At 43.2% G+C, this 18,791-nt stretch overlaps 1 protein-coding gene across 8 annotated transcripts in view; it reads left to right on the top strand.

Moving 5' to 3' along the window:
- The window catches only part of radil (Ras association and DIL domains), a 48,620-nt gene that overhangs the window by 5,134 nt on the left and 24,695 nt on the right, over window positions 1–18,791 (top strand). For 6 of the 8 annotated variants that reach the window (XR_005131220.1, XM_017714028.2, XM_017714031.2 and 3 more), the window contains 7 exons: window positions 90–657; window positions 8,701–8,820; window positions 10,092–10,112; window positions 11,784–12,064; window positions 13,801–14,484; window positions 17,166–17,203; window positions 17,452–17,609. Coding sequence is in view for 7 of the 8 variants with exons in the window: in XM_017714028.2 (XP_017569517.1) it covers window positions 123–657; window positions 8,701–8,820; window positions 10,092–10,112; window positions 11,784–12,064; window positions 13,801–14,484; window positions 17,166–17,203; window positions 17,452–17,609 (1,837 nt within the window). In the remaining variant the exon portion in view is untranslated. The remainder of the gene's footprint in view (window positions 1–89; window positions 658–8,700; window positions 8,821–10,091; window positions 10,113–11,783; window positions 12,065–13,800; window positions 14,485–17,165; window positions 17,204–17,451; window positions 17,610–18,791) is intronic. The other 2 variants (XM_017714030.2, XM_017714032.2) reach the window with 2 other exon arrangements.

The raw sequence follows: 18,791 nt of genomic DNA, 5'->3' as shown, positions 1-18,791 counted from the left end.
GGACCACCTGATATGCCCCAAGGACTGGTTTAAGAAACACTGCCCCAGATTTCTTTGCTCTCTTTGTTGACATCTCTTGGTTCTCTCAGTTCTAGTTCCTTCAACCAGAGCGTCCTGGCACCATGTTCTACGGCTCCTCGTCTGCCAGCATGTCACTGCCCTCTAAGAACCGCCTGAAGCGCCAGAGTCGTACCTTCACTCAGGTTCTGTATCGGACGCTGAGCTACCGGGACCGCCGCTCCGTCACTGACCTTCCCGAGCAGGTCCGAGACGACCCTGCCGAGCTCTCCACTCAAACATCTGCACCTGGCGTATTAAAGATCTTTGGAGATGAAATTAGCGCCGGTGCTAATTATAAGAGCGTTTTGGCCACACCCCGTTCCAGCGCTCAAGAACTCATTAAGGAGGCACTCGAACGCTATTCACTCAACAAAGCTTCTGCCAGCAACTACGTGCTGTGTGACGTCATCGGGCGATTCGAGGGCGCAGATCGCCGATGGCGGACTGAATGTTTGCGAGCTTTGGGCAACAACGAAAAGCCCCTCCTCCTGCAGGATCTGTGGAAGCCGAAGGAGGGGTTTGCCCGGCGCTTTGAACTAAGGCGAAGGGCGGAGGTGGAGGAACTGGCTGCCAAAGAGAAAGACACCGTGACCGCAGGTAACACATATATACCCTTAAACACAATAAATGCAAGCGAGTGGGCACAATTAACATAATTAGCATGGCACATTTGGTTCATTACGGCATCCTAGTCCTCAGAGCTCATGAAGGTCTGATGACAGTTGCTTTAATCTAGCTCCCAGTACACCTGTACCAGTTATTCAGTTGTTGACTGCTTAGTTTAGGTGTGGTGGAAGCTAGGGTAGAGAAAAAAATGTGGATTTTCTGATGGGCACTAAGGACTGGGCTGAAAAACACTGCACTGTACTTACTCTTCAAGACAGAGGCACAGGTACTACAAGTTTTGGCCCCAGATGATCTACCCAGAAAGGGTTGACAGTCTGTTGCATATTATCAGATGACCACAAGTATCGGAATCCTGCTTGTTACCCTCTGAAGGGTTATCTGCACTTAGGATACAATGGGAAACAGCATCTCTTCTTCTTCTTGGGGTTACCAACACAGCATATGTCGGTATGATCCTGTGTTACATGCCGGGTCAGTTTTGTTGTAACAAATCATGTTTTGGCAATCACCGGCCTTACACGTCACACACACAAAGAAAGCCTAGCTACATTAAGCCATGAAACCCACCAGATAACCCACCAGATTCATCGGCGACAGCTGGCCTGTGACACTATGGTACTTCCGACTGTCTAGCTCTCACTTTGTCCATGGGCGTGCTGAGTACAGCACTTGTCTTTTCAGGGGGGAAATCCCAAGTGAGCATGAGGGTGAATCCTACCCGTTAGTGCTGTGACCTGAATGTGTCTCTACAAGGTCAGAAAGAGAGGTTGATGTCGGGTGGAGCACAGTATAACCCACTGCCCAATCAGCAAATCGCTGCGAGTTCAAGTTCCACTGCCAGAGTTAGTATCAGATGAAGGTTTCTTTTACGGACTGTGGTGTGGGGCTTGTATCATTTCTGAGCATAACGAATACATAAAACCAGTTATAAATACATTGAGATACAAATGATGTATAAACACGATATATTGGCCACAGAGGTTTTATAGGATGCTTTATCATGTTCAGGTGCTTTTGCATAACGAACATGTACCACTTTATAAGAGTCACTCTGTAGCTGAAGAAACTACACCGTTTTTGCTCTCCCCTCTCTTTCTGTTCCGTCTCCTCTTCTGTACTGTCTACCTCAGCATTCGCTAAAGACAGTGTGAATCCCATGAGCCTTGTTTACAGACAAGCAGGAAGGAGGCAGGATAGCAGCACATGAGCCGTTCTTCTACGATACCTGGATTATGAATCCTTTCGTCTTATAATACAAGTTGAGTAATGCAAGCAACCTTATGTGATATTTTCATAATAGACTAGATTTAGGTTGATTTGAGTTTATACACACGGTAGCAGTGGGTGTGGTTGGAACACCCAAACTCAATAATTAGGAAGGGTGTCCACATACTTTTGCCGTGTAGTATTAACATAGATGTATGCCTTGCGGAGTCAATCCAGTTGTATTTAAGGCCCAATCCCAGTTCACCCCTTGCCCCTACCACTTAGCCCTTAGACCTCTGTTTTGTGCATTCACGTCTAGGGGTAGGGTGTCCCAATTCAGGTTGAGATAGAGGGGTAGGTCGAAGTGTTAGCCCTCCAGACGGAGCTTTTTCAGAGGCTACAAACAGAGGGTTATGAGAAAAAAGATGGACAAGATGGAGCACAAGAGAGCAAAGAAACCCCCAAATGTGAAAATCTTCTCTGTTCAAAAATTACAACTATCGTTTTATCTTAGTTTAGTGTTGTTTCAGTGTATTTTGTTCGTTTTCTTCATAACAAGCATAATAAATCACTGATAGCATGCTAATGTCTCGGTAGCTCGCTCGCTAACTTTCCCGGTCCACCTTAAATAGTCCAGCTGTTCTGACACCCTGAAGCTCCAGGATGTAACTGCTGCACCATTTAAGGTGGAACGGGAAAATTTGAACAAGAAGCTGGTGAACATTACATTTACATTTATGGCATTTGGCTGACGCTCTTATCCAGAGCAACTTACAATTTGATCATTTTACGTAGGTAGGCCAAGGCGGTGTTAGGAGTCTTGCCCAAGGACTCTTATTGGTATAGTGTATTGGGTGTTTGCCCAGGTGGGGATTGAACCCCAGTCTACAGTGTAGAAGGCAGAGGAGTTACCCACTACACTATCCAACCACTGAACATCTGACTTCAGCTTCATATCACTGAAGAATTGGGGGGGGTGATAATAAATAATTGCCCCCCTTTGAAGGCGTATGATCCCGAAATGTAACTAAAGCCCAGCAGTGAGGAGCTGAACTTTCCCCTCCTCTGCTGTCACTGAAGATGGACCAGGGCGCCTACAGAGCAGCGCTGTTAGTCTGTTAATTTGAGGGTTGTGCTATTTCATAGGGCAAGATTTCAACCACTACCTCTTGTAGCTCATTTCCAAGGGATTAGTGTGACGCTCGAAAACAAGGGGTAGGGGTAAAAACGAAGGAATGCACTGGGCCTAAGATTCGGCAAAATGTCGAAGAAAAATGTGATTTGTTGGATGCCTCATTTGCATACTGCAGCCTTCTGCACTATCTGTATTGCGATAAAAGTTAACAAGCAGTATAGTGCGATTCCCTACACGGTGCTGCTACTGAATAATTCAGAAATAGGAGAGAAAACAGAGCATAAACTGCTCTATCACTCACTACACTGCATACGTTCTGACGCTGGACAGTAATAAGCTGAGAAGCATCTCTTTCTTCTTCTATCTCGCCCTTTCTTTGTTTGTTGTAGTGCTAAATTACAAATTTAACAAGGTGGCCGTTCAGCCAAAACACAGAGTGGAGGTTAAATCAATATCAGCAGCAGCATTACTCTGGATAATTTATCCTCAGCCTGATCTGCTTTTCTCTTGGCCCTACAAAGGATACGAGTGTGTGTGTGTGTGTGTGTGTGTGTGTGTGTGTGTGGCTATGCTACACAACTGACACTGTAGAAGAAGGCAGGTGAGAAAGCTACACTGGCTTCGTGTAACCAGACCCTATTAAACTGAGCCATTGGAAACAATTCCGTCACTCACCCTGTGCTGAAGTTGGACCTCTTAGTTTAGTGTCCTTGTCTTGGCTTTATACACCGATCAGGCATAACATTATGACCACCACCTTGTTTCTACACTCATTGTCCATTTAATTACACACTGCAGTCCATCTGTTTCTCTGATACTTCGTTAGCCCCCTTTTACCCTGTTCTTCAGGGCTCAGGACCCCCATGGACCCTCAGGAACTACATTCCCAGCACCGCAGAAACACTGACGTTGTGGTGGTGTGTTTGTGTGTCGCGCTGGTCTGAGTTGATCAGACCCAGCAGTGCTGCTGGAGTTCTTAAACACTGTGTCCACTCACTGTCCACTCTATTAGACGCTCCTACCTTGTTGGTCCTCCTTATAGATGTAAAGTCAGAGACGACAGCTCATCTGCTGCTGCACAGTTTGTGTGGATCATCCTCTAGTCCTTCATCAGTGGTCACAGGACACTGTTGTCTGGATATTTTTGGTTGGTGGACTATTCTCAGTCCAGTAGTGGCACTGAGGTGTTTAAAACTCCAGCAGCACTGCTGTGTCTGATCCACTCAGACCAGCACAACGCACACTAACACACAACCACCATGTCAGTGTCACTGCAGTGCTGAGAACAATCCACCACCCAAATAGTACCTGAGTGTCCATGGGGGTCCTGACCACTGAAGAACAGGGTAACAGAGTATCAGAGAAACAGATGGACTACAGTCTGTAACTGTAGAACTACAGAGTGCGGCTCTACAGTAAGTGGAGCTGATAAAATGGACAGTGAGTGTAGAAACAAGGAGGTGGTCATCATGTTATGACTTCTTAAATCTCAGACTTTACAGGCCATTTTTCTTTAGAAGAACGTTTTTCTAGATCTTTCTTGCTCGTTATTATTTGCGTGTTTGGTGAAAGGCTCCACATTACTGAGTGATTCGTGATCGCGCCACCTTCATCTGAGGGATTTACACTGAAAACGAATGTGCCTAGCCCTCGGATTTAGACAGATAAACAAAGGTGGATGGATGGGGAGATTACACTTGCTCACCGTTGGTAATCCGCACACCAACACACACACACACACACACACACACACACACACATACACACGCACCTTCTTAATGTGTGACAGATGCCAGGTGGCATGGCGCATGGACTGTGCTGAGATATTTACCAATACACACTGACACCACCCATCACAAAGTAATCAATAATGCATAAATGGAATATTCAATAAGGCAATAGCGAACAAGCTGAACAGCCAGCCTTCCCATCCGAACTCCTGGGTTTAGAGTGACTGCATGTTTTTAATTAAACGCTGGATCACACTGTCTTTTAGAGTTGTAGATAGGGCCGGGCGATAAAACGATAGCGATATAAATTTCCTCGATACAACTAAAAGAAATGTTCGATAAATATTCGATTCAACCATTCGCACACTTCCACGTTATAGCGGCAGCCCTGGTGGCGTTTTCTACTGCAAGGAAGTGACACTACTCTGCTGTCGTCTGGAGAGGGCGCACTTCCGAGTTTTTCCACATGATTCGACAGGGAGGGGGCGACAAGTGAAATGAGTTGCCAGATTCTTTAGCAACCTCTGAAACATGTTGAACATTCCCTGTTTGAGTGGAGCGACCAGCGATCTGTTCTCCTGTGACCTAGTGCAAGTGACGAGATGAGTGGCGTAGCTGTACTGTCTTTCAGCGAACTCACCTTTTTCCGTACATCCTAACAAGCCTTAGCAGTGTTAAATCACGTCTCCTCCTCTCAAAGCACGGTTACTGCGCTCAAACATTCATATTGAAGTATCAGTGTATTCACAAGCCACGAAGGTGAACGAAGTTCCAGCCCTGATTTAAATGAAAGTAAACTTAGGAAGCTGTGAGGTATTGGAAAGTGGGAGACTCGAAGCAGTGCTGATGTACCAAGCCAGCTAATATTCGATGTTCATACTGAGTTGACGTTGTTGAGAAACTAATTGGTTTAGCACTGTTGTTGGCCTGTTGTTTAGCATTTGCCTAGCACTCGTCACCAGACAGCTAGTCATGATTATTCTTAAATTATGGGTATTACAAAAATTGCGGACATGCTTTTCCAGCTGAAACTTTCTCCCACTGTCCCGTGACAGATCTGTAATAACATATCGGCTCTAGTTGTAGATGAATTACTGGTTAGATTTAAATGTTGTGTTCTTAGCTAACGGCAAAGTGGTTATGTCAGAATTGTTGGCACTGTCAATACATCTGTTATAATATTCCGCCTCTCTATATGAACGTCCGATATGAGTCTTCTGTTTGTGTACTTCCCAGTCACAGCAGCAATCAAATAAACTCACCTTAGCTGCATCGGAAATGACTGGAAAAGTAAAGGGAAAGTAAAAGAAAAATATGAAAAATGAGTGGAAAGCCTTTCAAAAAGTTGCAAAAAATGCAAAGCAAACAGGACACCTGACAACCTTGCAACCATCCGGTAAACAGCACTTCAAACTTTCGTCTTTAAGAGATAGACGAGAAGACAACTCAGCGCGGTGGGTCTGAAAGGATGTGTAGGTGTCCACAAGCCCTCATTGAAAAGGAAAGTATAAAAAAAAAAAGAATAGGTTTTACTGGCTGATGAGTCTAAATATGTATTTGGGATTTCTTGGTTCATGAGAATCAGAAAATGCAACCAACGTCTATGACTGAATTTAGGAGATGTGGAAAAATATCACTGCAGATTTCTTTGAAAGTCTCCGGCAAAGGATTGAAGCAAAGAAGACACATTAAACACTAAAAGATTATAATTCATATCTAGGGCTTCTGTGTCATTTTCTGTTGCTGTTGTGCTAAAACCTTGTGCGCCACTTTTAGTCGCTTTCGAAATTTTTGCAGAATTTGAAAACGTCCTTGTCCGTTAGCCTTTGCATTGTGTTAAAATTCCATGATAAATAGGAACGGTCTAAAATTACATGGAAAATCGTTGTTACATGAACTTCCATTACAAGTTAATCATGTTTTTTGTTCTCCTGTAATGTTCAGGAAATTTTCTTCCAACAGCAATGTTTTCAACTGCTTTCCTGATGCGTAACTTATATTTAGTGGCTATTTTTATAGGAAATTAAACCCCTTTAATGCCCAGGAACTACCAGCAGGCCCAAGATTTTATGGCATACTTCAGTAACCTACGAGTAGCTCAGCCAGTCTGCAATGAGTTAAGTTAAGTGATACTTTTTTGATCCCACAACCGGGGAAATTCCACCTCCGCATTTAACCCATCCGTGAAGTAAAACACCACATACACACTAGTGAACACACACACACTAGGGGGCAGTGAGCACACTTGCCCGGAGCGGTGGGCAGCCCTATCCACAGCGCCCGGGGAGCAGTTGGGGGTTAGGTGTCTTGCTCAAGGACACCTCAGTCATGGACTGTCGGTGCTGGGGATCGAACCGGCAACCTTCCGGTCACAGGGCCAGATCCCTAACCTCCAGCCCATGACTGCCCCCAAGCCTGGGATTTGAAGCAGATTAGTTTCACACTTATCAGCTTCCTTAGATCAGAAGAACTGATCAAAATCACACTGACAATAGAAATTAAATTTACTTGATTTTACTAAAATCAATTGCGTCAGCACAATTATCGCCAAAGTGAAATCCATAGAAATGACATGCACATGTAACTCATGTAAATATAATGCATTACTGGCTGTGCCGGTTGACTGTGCTTTCACAGGGCTGAAAGAGTGGCAGAGTTCACCTCTCCAGTTAATGAAAGTGATGTAATCCGGGTGTCTGCTACAGGCATCCGAAGGTTACGCTGAGAGTCACGGAAGTTAATTGAGCTGTCCAGCAGAGAGTTGAGCTGCTCAGCCGTGCTGGGCAGCTGATAGGGGTGAAGATTTCTGACGTCACAACCATTTAATTTGAATGCATTTCTGTAGGAAATGATTCATCACAGAATCTCAAATCTCACCACAGTTCAATTCGATTCAACTATTTTGGGAGGATTAGAGGGGAATTCCACTCATTTTTGAATCATGCACTTGCTGAGGTGTAAACAAAGTGATGTAAAATGGCTCATTGTAGAGAAACTTAGAGTTGTAGAGAGACTCAGGTTTCTTCACAGTGGTGGTGATACGAACCAGGAGTCACAATGTCTACAAACCTGTCCTCTGAGGTTTATATGTGATGTTAGTTCTCATCTATTGTTGGTAAATGTGAAAAAATCGGCTTCTTTGGGAAGTATTCTACCATAAACACGTTGCATGTACCTCTTTTTCTGGATTAGCTTTTTGAAACCACATTTCTGGTCAAAGTTTCTATCACCATCACTGTGACTCTTAAGTTTTCCCGATTTTAGCTTTTCACATCCAACCACTCTCAATGACTGGTTGAATTGTACCGAAACTTTATAAAATCAATGGAAAAATACACTGAATGTGACCCAAATGTGACAGGAGGAACTATTTACACTGTACTAGAATACAGTTTTGGAGTGTATGTTATTATAATCAATTAAAATTTGTTGTAACATTCCCAAACCAACGCAACTGAATCACCACCTTTGGATCACGTCATGATGCACCAATGCATTTACTCAGGAATGTATTACTTATATTTTCAAGATTTCAGCTATAAAAGATCTAGTAAACAGTACTTGATGGTTCTTCCTGTCCTTACTGTTTTATTTCTTGTTCTATATCCTTGCTGTCTGAAGAAAACCATGTATCTCCATTGTTGTCGTTTCTCCGTTTTTCACATCATTTGAAAGTGCCTGTTGCCCTTTATATTGTTTGTAAATTTCATGAAGAATGGACCAAACGGAACTGCGCAAAATGACTTGGAAAGAAGTCTGTTTCCATTGACTTACATTAAAAGTAAAGCAGGTTGTTTTCCTTCTACTGTAAAATGATCATTTTGGAGATACAAGGTTTTCTTTCGACAATAGCGATATGGGTCTATGGACATGCATGTGTGTTATTTCCTTACTTGTGGATGTATTCTACTCTGTTGTGCTGCGATGGTGACCTGCTCCCAGCACCTCACATGCACTCCCCTGTGTTATCGTCTACCCTGAGTAGAGGGGGGCATGGTAGATGCCACCGGAGCTCCCCCCGGGGCTGGCGTATGGTACTACCCAGCACTCCGATTCTTAAAGGTGGGGACTGTCCTCAGGTATGGTGTCAACCACCAGCCCCACTGACCATCACTGTGTCTGACATTCCACTGCATATTCCATCTTTACATTACATCTTATAGGACTGCACAATCAATCTTGTTGTTTCTCATGATAGTTGAAATACTCCGATTTATCATACGCAGTGTTATTCACGATAACACACAACCTCTACATTCCTAGAGCTTCTATGTAAATCTTCTAATTAAAGAAGCCCAAAAATTCTACCAAACGTGCCTGAGGATTGTTAATTTCTCCCACCGAAGTATCCATTTGCATTACAGATAGAGCTGCAATGCTGTCACAATATCAGGTTCAGCTCAGCTTTTTAATTTTGCCAGATTAATCTGATTGTCGTTTTGTTCCAGTCAGTAGATAAAACATTATACAGTCCATCTTGCTTGGAGAACTGTATTGTTGTGTTAATTTCCGGATATTTTCTTTTTATTCTATTTCCTTTTTTTTTTTTTTTTAGGTTAGAAAACAAGAATAGCCTGTGTATAGTAATTGCATAGTAACAAGTTTGCATGCAATACGCTTCTATGTTTGTATGTCACTCCTTTATGTAATTATCTTAACTGTTCCTCCTGTTCGTTCTTAGATAAAGAAAACAAAATGAGCTAGAACCACAAAACTTGGGAGTACTACGCTTGTGCTTTTGGGACTAATGATACATACGCTTTTCATACAGCGTTTGCTCAAATGTTTTTGCCATTAGTAAATCAATGAGGGAATGTTGAGAAACTTCAAGTCTAATTGCCACAAATGAAGTCACAAGCAACATATTTTACCCCCTTGTATACATACATACGTACATACATACATATATACATGTATACATACCTTAGCAACTACCTGGGATATTAAAGCAATGGCCTAGCAACACCTTAGCAATAAATAGGGATACCATAGCAATGGCCTAGTAACATCTTAACATGTATTGCAACGACCTAGCAGGTCTGCTTCTAGTTCTAGGGATTTTTTTATGACTGTAGATAGTTGTGCAGCCCTAGTATACCATCCCCATTAATTCACTATTATACATAACCATTATGATTCATAGTAAATGTATATCTGTGTCCAGCTGGGTTTTAAACAGTCATCAGTGTCTTTACACTCCATTTAATTCCCATTTATTGTCAAATACTCGATGTCATACCACTGCCTGTTTGAACATACATATACTTTACGTGCATATATTGACATTAACTACACTATACATACAATTTATACCAGCTTTTGTGTTGTTTTAGCTTCCAAAACTCCAAACCCAGGTAATTAAAAGCTCAGAAATTCTGATAACCTGGCTGTCCATGTGCTTTTCATGAAAAATAGGCCAGGTTTACCAACCCTTAGAAGTCTAGAAGTCTAATTTCCCATTTTGCAGTACATTTTAATTATTTATTTTTAGCATAATGAAGCACATTTACATTGGATTTGCATACTGTATGGTCTACTCTTCTGAGAAATGATCATAAAATACATATGAAAAGAATTAGCCTATAACATATTTTAAGTTTCCTCCACAAAAACAGTTACTTCTAAGGGTTAATCACGACCCACCTCTAAAACCCATCTCTGAAGTTAGTAGCATCTGAGCATCATGAGGATCTGCTTCTGTTTTATATCACCAGGACATTTGAAATAGTGAAAAAACCTCCATGCCATCAATACTGTCATAAGAAAACCTTGTTTGGGGGACGTGGTTTGTGTATGTTTGCATGTAATGTGTTTTCACCATTTGTGTTTTAGCTTCCAGAATGAAGGTTCTTCATTACTGTTTTCTTAAGACAGTAATACTAGCATAGCAATTGTGCCTTATATTCTCACAATGAAGTAAATCTAGTACTTTCCTCATGCTTTTCTGTTTAGTTTGAGAACCAATATTTTGGGTATATTGGTATTCTTTCCTCATCTTTTCAGAAATCCATATATGTTATCATTGGTATAGCAGTGTATGTTTTTGTTCTGGCTCCCTTTTTGCAATGCCACACTGCAACACTCATTCTTACTGTTTATCCAAAAACACATGCATGTTGTTTCTCCTGGGTCCCTTCATTCATGCATTCAGGTTTGAGGCTCACCATTCAGCAGTTTGCATCGGTGTCAACTCCTGGCAGGCTTGTGGCTTCTGGTAGACGTCTTGTCAAGGAAGAATTAGGTTGCTCAAAGACTCAAAACACCAAATTAAGTTGAAGTTTAAATGGTTGAAAAAAAAGCATGAAGGGATTCTATTGAAGGCCACTGGGAGTGTATTTGGCAAAAGTAAGAGTCATCATAATGGTTATATTTCACATGAAACTGATATTTCACAGCTTTTAAAACAGATGAGCTTATGTTCAGAGTTCTTTTTGTGTTCTTTTTATCCTTTTTCATCACTTTAGACTAGTATCAGCACAAGCTCATTGCTGTGTATGCTGTTTTGGAGCTTTTGTGCGTTTTGGCTGCGTCATCCTGAGGCTCATTTGTAGCTCAGCATGCCAATCGTGTTGGGACCAGATACTTTGCTTTTAACCTCTTGAACCCTAAATGTATTAGTTAGTTACTCATTACTCAGGAACTACAATGAATTATTGGTAACATATTACTGAAGGGTGGCATTCGTAAGGCTGCATGACACCCACAACTGACATAAGCCTACATTAGCATTTGAAAAGACTTATTCCAACAAACATTGGTTGTCATAAAGGTTCTGGTCACCCCAGAAAGTGTTATGATGTCCAACGTTGGAACCACTTTCATTAATGCTTAAATAGGTTAATGTCAGTTGTCATGAAAGGCTTACGTAGATTTTATGTAGCCTTATGAATGCTGTCCTACAGTAAAATAATTTGGTATCTACTATGTTACGTAGATATGAGTGTGAAGAACTGCACTGCGGTTTAAGAGGTTGAGCACATGCTGGGGAAGCATAGTGCTTAACTGACTATGCCTCTATGTGTCAGATATAAATGCTCAGGCGAGGAAGCTTCAGAGGAACCGCGCTAAAGGAACGATGACCCTCCAGCATGGCTCGTCCTTCTGCCGCAGCCTCAGTGAGACCAGCCTTAACTTGGTGGGCCTGCCCGGGGAGGAGCCCAAACGCTACTACTCCACTCTGCCCGGGCCGGTCCGAGCACGCTCCGCGCGAGAGAGTGAAGTGCGCAAGGAACGGGACGGAGGCGGAGTCAAGCACTCCCTCTACCACTCACCTCATCTTCTGCTTCTGCAAGGCTACAATCGACAGGCGAGTAAAAAGGCTTTGTTCTTCGGTCAGCCATCATGCAGTTATAACCTGTTTGAGTGGTCATTGGCAACTAAATTTAACGCATGAGCAAGTCTTATCCACTGGGATGTACCAGTGCCAGTTTGGTCTGTCCATTTGAAATCAGAGAATGTACTGACCAGTAATGCTGCTCATTAACCTGGGTAATGTGGGGTTTGCCCAATCTCTTGTGCTTATGACTTCACAACTTATCACCTTCCTTGTGGTAAACCTGGAAATTCACACACACACACACACACACACACATTTTGTAAGCCGCCTATCCTTCCGGGTTGTGGGGGGGAGCTGGAGCTTATCCCAGTGATCACTGGGTGGAAGGCAGGAAACACCCTGGACAGGTCGCCAGTCCAGCCCAGGGCAGACACACACATATACATTACCTGGAGTTTCAGAAATTTGTACAAGTTTGCTTGAACGCGCAATGAGTTGCTTTCCACACGTTGTCTGGGCTGACAATTTCTAAAAGGCAGCTTAGTGTTGAGATCAACTTAACTGGTAGAAAGAGGGTTCAGTGCAATGCCTGTTCTACCATGTAAGAATCATTTTTGAGGTAAGACGGTTTTGGAAGTCCAGGTCCAGTTTAATGTGTGTACTGATTTGACATGCTTGAATCTTTTCAAATCAGTTTCACCTTACTTGTATAATTTTACTCACAAAATGGAAAATTGGTGGAATAAGAACACGCAAAATAGTCTCATGAAAAAAGGTATGAAACTATCAGTGGGGTAGTACCCCTCTTGTCACTGGGGTGGTAGCCTCAAGGGTCCATCTCAGTACCTTTAGTCAGGGAACATAACTGTACCATAATCCACTGAAGTTATTTTGCATTTGTACTGGCTCCACACACCCTGTCTTGTCTCAGGGCTTTTTATTTTATTGTTATTTTATAAAAAATTAGGCTACAAGGAGGTAAAAAGACATACTTTTCCACCTGGAACAACGTATTTAAGGTACACAATTGGACCTTAAAACCGCTGCTGTACCTTTGAGGGAACATTCACATTACCTGTACAATACCTTCATTTCTAACAGTGAGGGGTAGTCGTGGCTGGAGGTTAGGGAACCAGCCTCGTGACCGGAAGGTCGCCGGTTCGATCCCCAGAGCTGACAGCACATGACTGAGGTGTCCTTGAGCAAGACGCCTAACCCCCAACTGCTCCCCGGGCGCTGCGGATTGGGCTGCCCACCGCTCCGGGCAAGTGTGCTCACTGCCCCCTAGTGTGTGTGTGCTCACTAGAGTGTATGTGGTGTTTCACTTCACGGATGGGTTAAATGCAGAGGTGAAATTTCCCCATTGTGGGACTAATAAGGGTCACTTAATCTTAATCTTAAACAGTCATTATGCCAGCAGGTAGCTATAGCAAGTAGACCTAGGCAACCTAGACAATGCATGCATGCTGCTTATTCACTTCAGTTCAAGTGCGTGATGGGTGGCGATACCACATCACTGATGAGATTAATAAGGAAAAATACTATCTGACTGATGGTGTTTAAGTTAGAGCAAAATGAAAGCAGTCGCCTGGGATACCATAGCAACGATTTTGTAACACATTTGCAACTACCTGGTATATCATAGCAAGAGCCTAGCAATATTTTGGCAACCACCTAACAACCAATATACAATAGCCTAACAACAAGCTGGAACACCATAGCAACCATGTATTACATTATGACTAATCTTGCTTGTTTGCCTACAGGACTGCCTTGTATACCTGCTAAACAGAGAGCAGCACACAGTCGGTCAAGAGACGGCATCCGCACGACCAAACATCTGCCTGTCCTCTCCAGATATCCTGCCGCTTCACTGCCGCATCCGCCGCGCTCCGCCCCGACGCTCCTCCTCCTCTTCCTCGGACCCGCGGCTACTCCTGGAGCCGGTTGCTCATGGCAATGTGTTGGTCAACTTTACTCGCATAGAGCGTCCCACGCCACTCCGGCACGGAGACTTGCTTTCCTTTGGTGCTCATTACATCTTCCTGTACAAGGACCCACTGAGTGCAAAACCACTTCCTGCCCAGACCCTCACCAGACTGCAAGCTCTCGCGAGACTCTATGACAGTGAATCAGGGGGTGAAAAGGGGGAGGCATGTCGTTTGTGTGGGAATGTCTTGCGGGAGCCCATCGGGTCATCCCGGCGCAACTCCAAGGCTCCGCTGCGTAACACGCAGAAGCGGAAGCTGGCTCTGGAGTTTGAGCGGGCTCACGAGGATGCACTGGTGAACCGGGTGATCACGCTAATCGAGCCAAGCGGAGATGACCACAAGCTGACTCCAGCCTACCTGCTCTGCCTATGCATCAAACACTCCGCTAACACATTCCCACCGGGCAGCTTTGGGAAGCTGCTGCTAAAAATCGCCAAGAAGATTCAGACCATTGCATGGGTTAGTACTCAGTTATTGAACTTTGAAGTATAACAATTTAATTCTTTTGTTAACCAAGGTGAGCAAATTTCCCACAATCCTTTCATTTCCCACAAATTTCCGTTAATGGTACCATTAGTGCTGGCCTGTGAATGCAAGTCTCTTAGGGTTCCTGTTCTTAAAAAAGATGAAAAAGGGAAGATTATTGCAATTTTGAAGGGTAATTTCTCACTATACCCTGCTGATATGTACTATACCCACTATACCCAAACTATGTGGACACTTCTCCTATTTACTGAGTTCAGGTGTTTCAGCCACACCCATTGCTAACAAGTGTATAAAATGAAGCACGTAGCCATGCATTCCACATAGGCAAACATTGGCAGTACCAAACATTGGTTATACTAAACAGCTTAATAACTTGAAATGTGACGTTGTCCTAGGATGCCACCTTTGCTCCATGTCAGTTTGTGAAATTTCTGCTTTGCCACATCTGTGCCAGTCAACTTAATAGCTATTGTTTTAAAAGGAGGAGGCTAGGTGCACCAACAGCTCAGCCACAAAGCAGTACAGCATGCAAACTCAAACTCTGCAGCGCATAGCACATAAAAATCGCCTATCCTCACTCACACAGTTTGGGACACAAACTACCTTTAGAAGGAACACCAACATAAGAACTGTGCATCAGGAGCTTCGTGACAAGCCTAAAGCCACACACAAGCCTAAAATCAGTATGCGCAATGCCAAGTGTTAGCTGGAGTGGTGTAAAGCACAGTGCCAGTGCCAGACTCCCAACAGAAAAAAGTTCCAAACCTCCTTAGGAAGCAACATCAGCAGTGGAAATGAGGAGTTCTCTGCCAGTATAATGGAAGAATCTGGGTTTGGTGGATGTCAATAAAAACACTACCTACCAGACTACATAGTACCAGCAGTAAAGTTTGGAGGAGGAGGGATAATGGGCTTGGGCTGTTTTTCAGGATTTAGTTCCAGTGAAGGGTGATGTTAATGCTGCAGCATAAGTAGACAATTTAGACAATTATATGCTTCCAACTTTGTGGCAGCAGTTTGGGGAAGACCCTTCCCTGTTCCAGCATGACTGTGCCTCTGTGCAAAGTGAGCTCCATGAAGATAGTTTGATGAAATTGGTGTGGAGAAACCCCAGTGGCCTGCACAGAGCCCTGTCCTCAACCCTCAACACCTTTGGGATGAGTTGAAGCATGGAGTGCCTGACCTCACAAATGCTTTTTTGACTGAATGGACACAAATTTTCCTAAAAGATTGAATGCTTTTATAGCTGCGTGGGGGGCGACCATATTAATGCATGGCTTTAGCATAGGACATCCAACAAGCTCATAAATTTCTGATGGTCAGGTGTCCACTTATTTTTTACCGTTATGTGCATGTTGCACTGTCACCTACTGCTACAAATACTAAGCAAATTGTCTTCAAATTAGGGACAATTATGATTTCTACAGTGGAAATCCCCCAAGGCTTGTTCTTCATTCCAACATAACCATTATTTTATGAATAAGAGTGATTTTTAATTAATTGATGCATTCATTACAGCATATCAAGAATTGTCCATCAGTGTCTGACCACATAAATGCTGTTCTAGATGAATGGGCAAACATTCCCACAGACACACTCCGAAATCTTGCAGAAAGCTTCCCTGAAGAGTGGAGCTTTTACAGAGTTAACTACTAGTAACAAAGAGGAATTTAAAGGCTTGATGATCTCCAAGCCTTTGTTCTGTGTAGTGATGAAGAGTGGAACTTTTTGGAAGACAAGGCTCTTGTTACATCTGCTGTAAAGCTAACATAGCATTCCACCATAGGAACATCATACCAGCAGTGAAACATGGTGGTGGTAGTGTGGAAATTGACAATGCAAACATAAATACATAAATAAACAAATAAAAAAATAAATGTCAGGTATTTTATAGTAAGTAGCAACAAAATACAAAGATATCTAAAGATAAATTGCACTGATGCTCAATAAATTAATATATTTCTAATGTATTATTAGTAATATTGGCCGTAAACTGCCCCCCCCCCCCCAAGGCTTGTATTCCAGCATAACCATTATTTCATGAATAACACAGTGATTTTTAATTAATTGGCGCATTAATTACAGAATTCTATTGATGTGTGCAGTCAGGTGTGTGCACATCAAGTACTTTACAGCTGTGCTCAGCTGTCTTTTGTATAAAATCAAATTTGTTCAATAGAAAAATGAGCAGAAAGGGGGGCTAGAGCTCCTCTGTGAAGGTCAGAAAGGCACCTTACATGGCCTCCTGTCTTTGTTCCCCCTCAGCTTAACATTTACCTTTGCAGATAGTCTTCACGAGCAGCAGAGGAGGAGGGGCACGGTGTAATTTGGGAATCTCCCACCAAGTGAGCGCATATGACACCATGCTGAAGCGTTTAATGACCGCTTCAGACCTCTCCCTTAACTGATTAATTATTAAAATCCAATTACAGAAGGTCAGCCCTGCTCAGTCTGAATATTAACAGAGGAGACGCGAGAACGAGATGGGCACGAAAGCAGAAAGAAGGAATTAGAGGAGGGATGAGGGAGGACAGATTGTATTGAGGTATATTGTACCTTCTATGTAAGGCTATTCAAATTCTGATGACACTAATTGTGTGTGTGTGTGTGTGTGTGTGTGTGTGTGTGTGTGTGCACGCGCATGTGTGTTGCAGGAGAAGACAAAGGAATTGGCACAGAAGCAAGCTCAGCAGTGAGTATCGTATTCCACCTTGTAGCAGTACGTGTGTCTTTGTGTGGGTCTGATCACATCATATATTTCTATTTAGTTAAACTGCACTGAACCCTGAACGGTCTTGTATGATAATGTTTTTCATTTCCTGTGTTTATTATGCAAAAGACACTGCAAAATGTCCTACGCTAACCCTAGTTATAATATGCGTGTGTGTGTGTGTGTGTGTGTGTGTGTGTGTGCGTGTGCATATAATGCATATAATGCAGTCAGGACCCAGCCTCGCTGTCTCTGCTCAGCATCTCTGACCTTGTGCCAGACCTTCAGTTCATTTTCTTCTGGATGTCAAATGCCATTGAGATCCTGTACTTTATCCAGCAGAAATCTCCTTCATACATGCAGAGCATTGAGATGATGGACAACAAAGGTACACACACACACACACACACACACACACACACACACACACACGGATATACAAGGACTATGAATGCCATTCTACATTGAAGCTTTGGGCCTAGTTTTAAGTAGTTGGCTTGACAAAACCAACCTACTCTTCTACGTTATCTTCTTTTTCTAGTAATTATTCTCTGCTTTTATGTGCCCTTTTCATGGATTGCCATTTTAGAGCTAGAACCATAACCAGGTTTCTAGAACATATACAGGAGTGGTGAGCGCGCTTTTCCTTTTGGGGTGGACTGTCACAAATCATGTCACGAAGAACATCCCTCACTCTGCCCCTCATCGGACATTCAGACTTACGTGCTTGCTAACACACACACACACACACACACACACACACACACACACACACACAGTATGGACAAAAGTATTGGGACATACCTCTTAATTATTAACTTCAGGTGTTCCATTCAGTCCCATTGCCACATGTATATACAATTAAGCACCTAGCCATGCAGCCTGCCTTCACACACATATCTGAGAGAATGGGTAGCTCTAAAGAGTTCACTGAATTTGGGGGTGGTGCTGTAATGGGACGCCACCATTGCCACAAGTCAGTTTGCAAAATTTCTTCCTTCCTACAAATTTGTGGCAGGTTCGTGGCGTGGGTTTCCATGGCCAAGCAGCTCCATGTAAGCCTAACATCACCAAGCACAGTGCCAGGCGTTGGGCGCTTCTCTGTATGTCAGTCTGATGGATGAGTCTGGGTTTGGCAGTTTCCAGGAGAACATTACCTGCCTGACTGCATTGTGCTAACATTAAAGTTTGGTGGAGGAGGGATAATGCTGTGGGGTTGTTTTTCAGTGGTTGGCTTAGGATCCTTAGTTCCAGTAAAGGGAAATCCTAATGCTTCTGCATACCAAGAACTTTTGGACAGTTGAATGCTTCTAACTTTGTGGGAACAGTTTGGGGAAGGCCATTTTCTGTTCCAGCATGAGTCCCAGTGCACAAATCAAGGTCCATAAAGGCATAGCAGAGTGAGTTTGCTGTGGAAGAACTTGACTGGCCTGCACAGAGTCCTGACCTCAACCCCATCCAATTATGCAGCAAGAAAGTGATCCAAAGCACACTCCACATCTGAATGACTTGAAAGAAACAATGAAGGGTTTGGAGTGACCGAGTCAAAGTCCTGACTAGAAAGTAGTAA

The sequence above is a fragment of the Pygocentrus nattereri genome, chromosome 12 (assembly GCF_015220715.1).
Source record: "Pygocentrus nattereri isolate fPygNat1 chromosome 12, fPygNat1.pri, whole genome shotgun sequence".
NCBI classification, from domain to species: Eukaryota; Metazoa; Chordata; class Actinopteri; order Characiformes; family Serrasalmidae; genus Pygocentrus; species Pygocentrus nattereri.
This window is presented reverse-complemented; position numbering and strand designations above follow the sequence as displayed.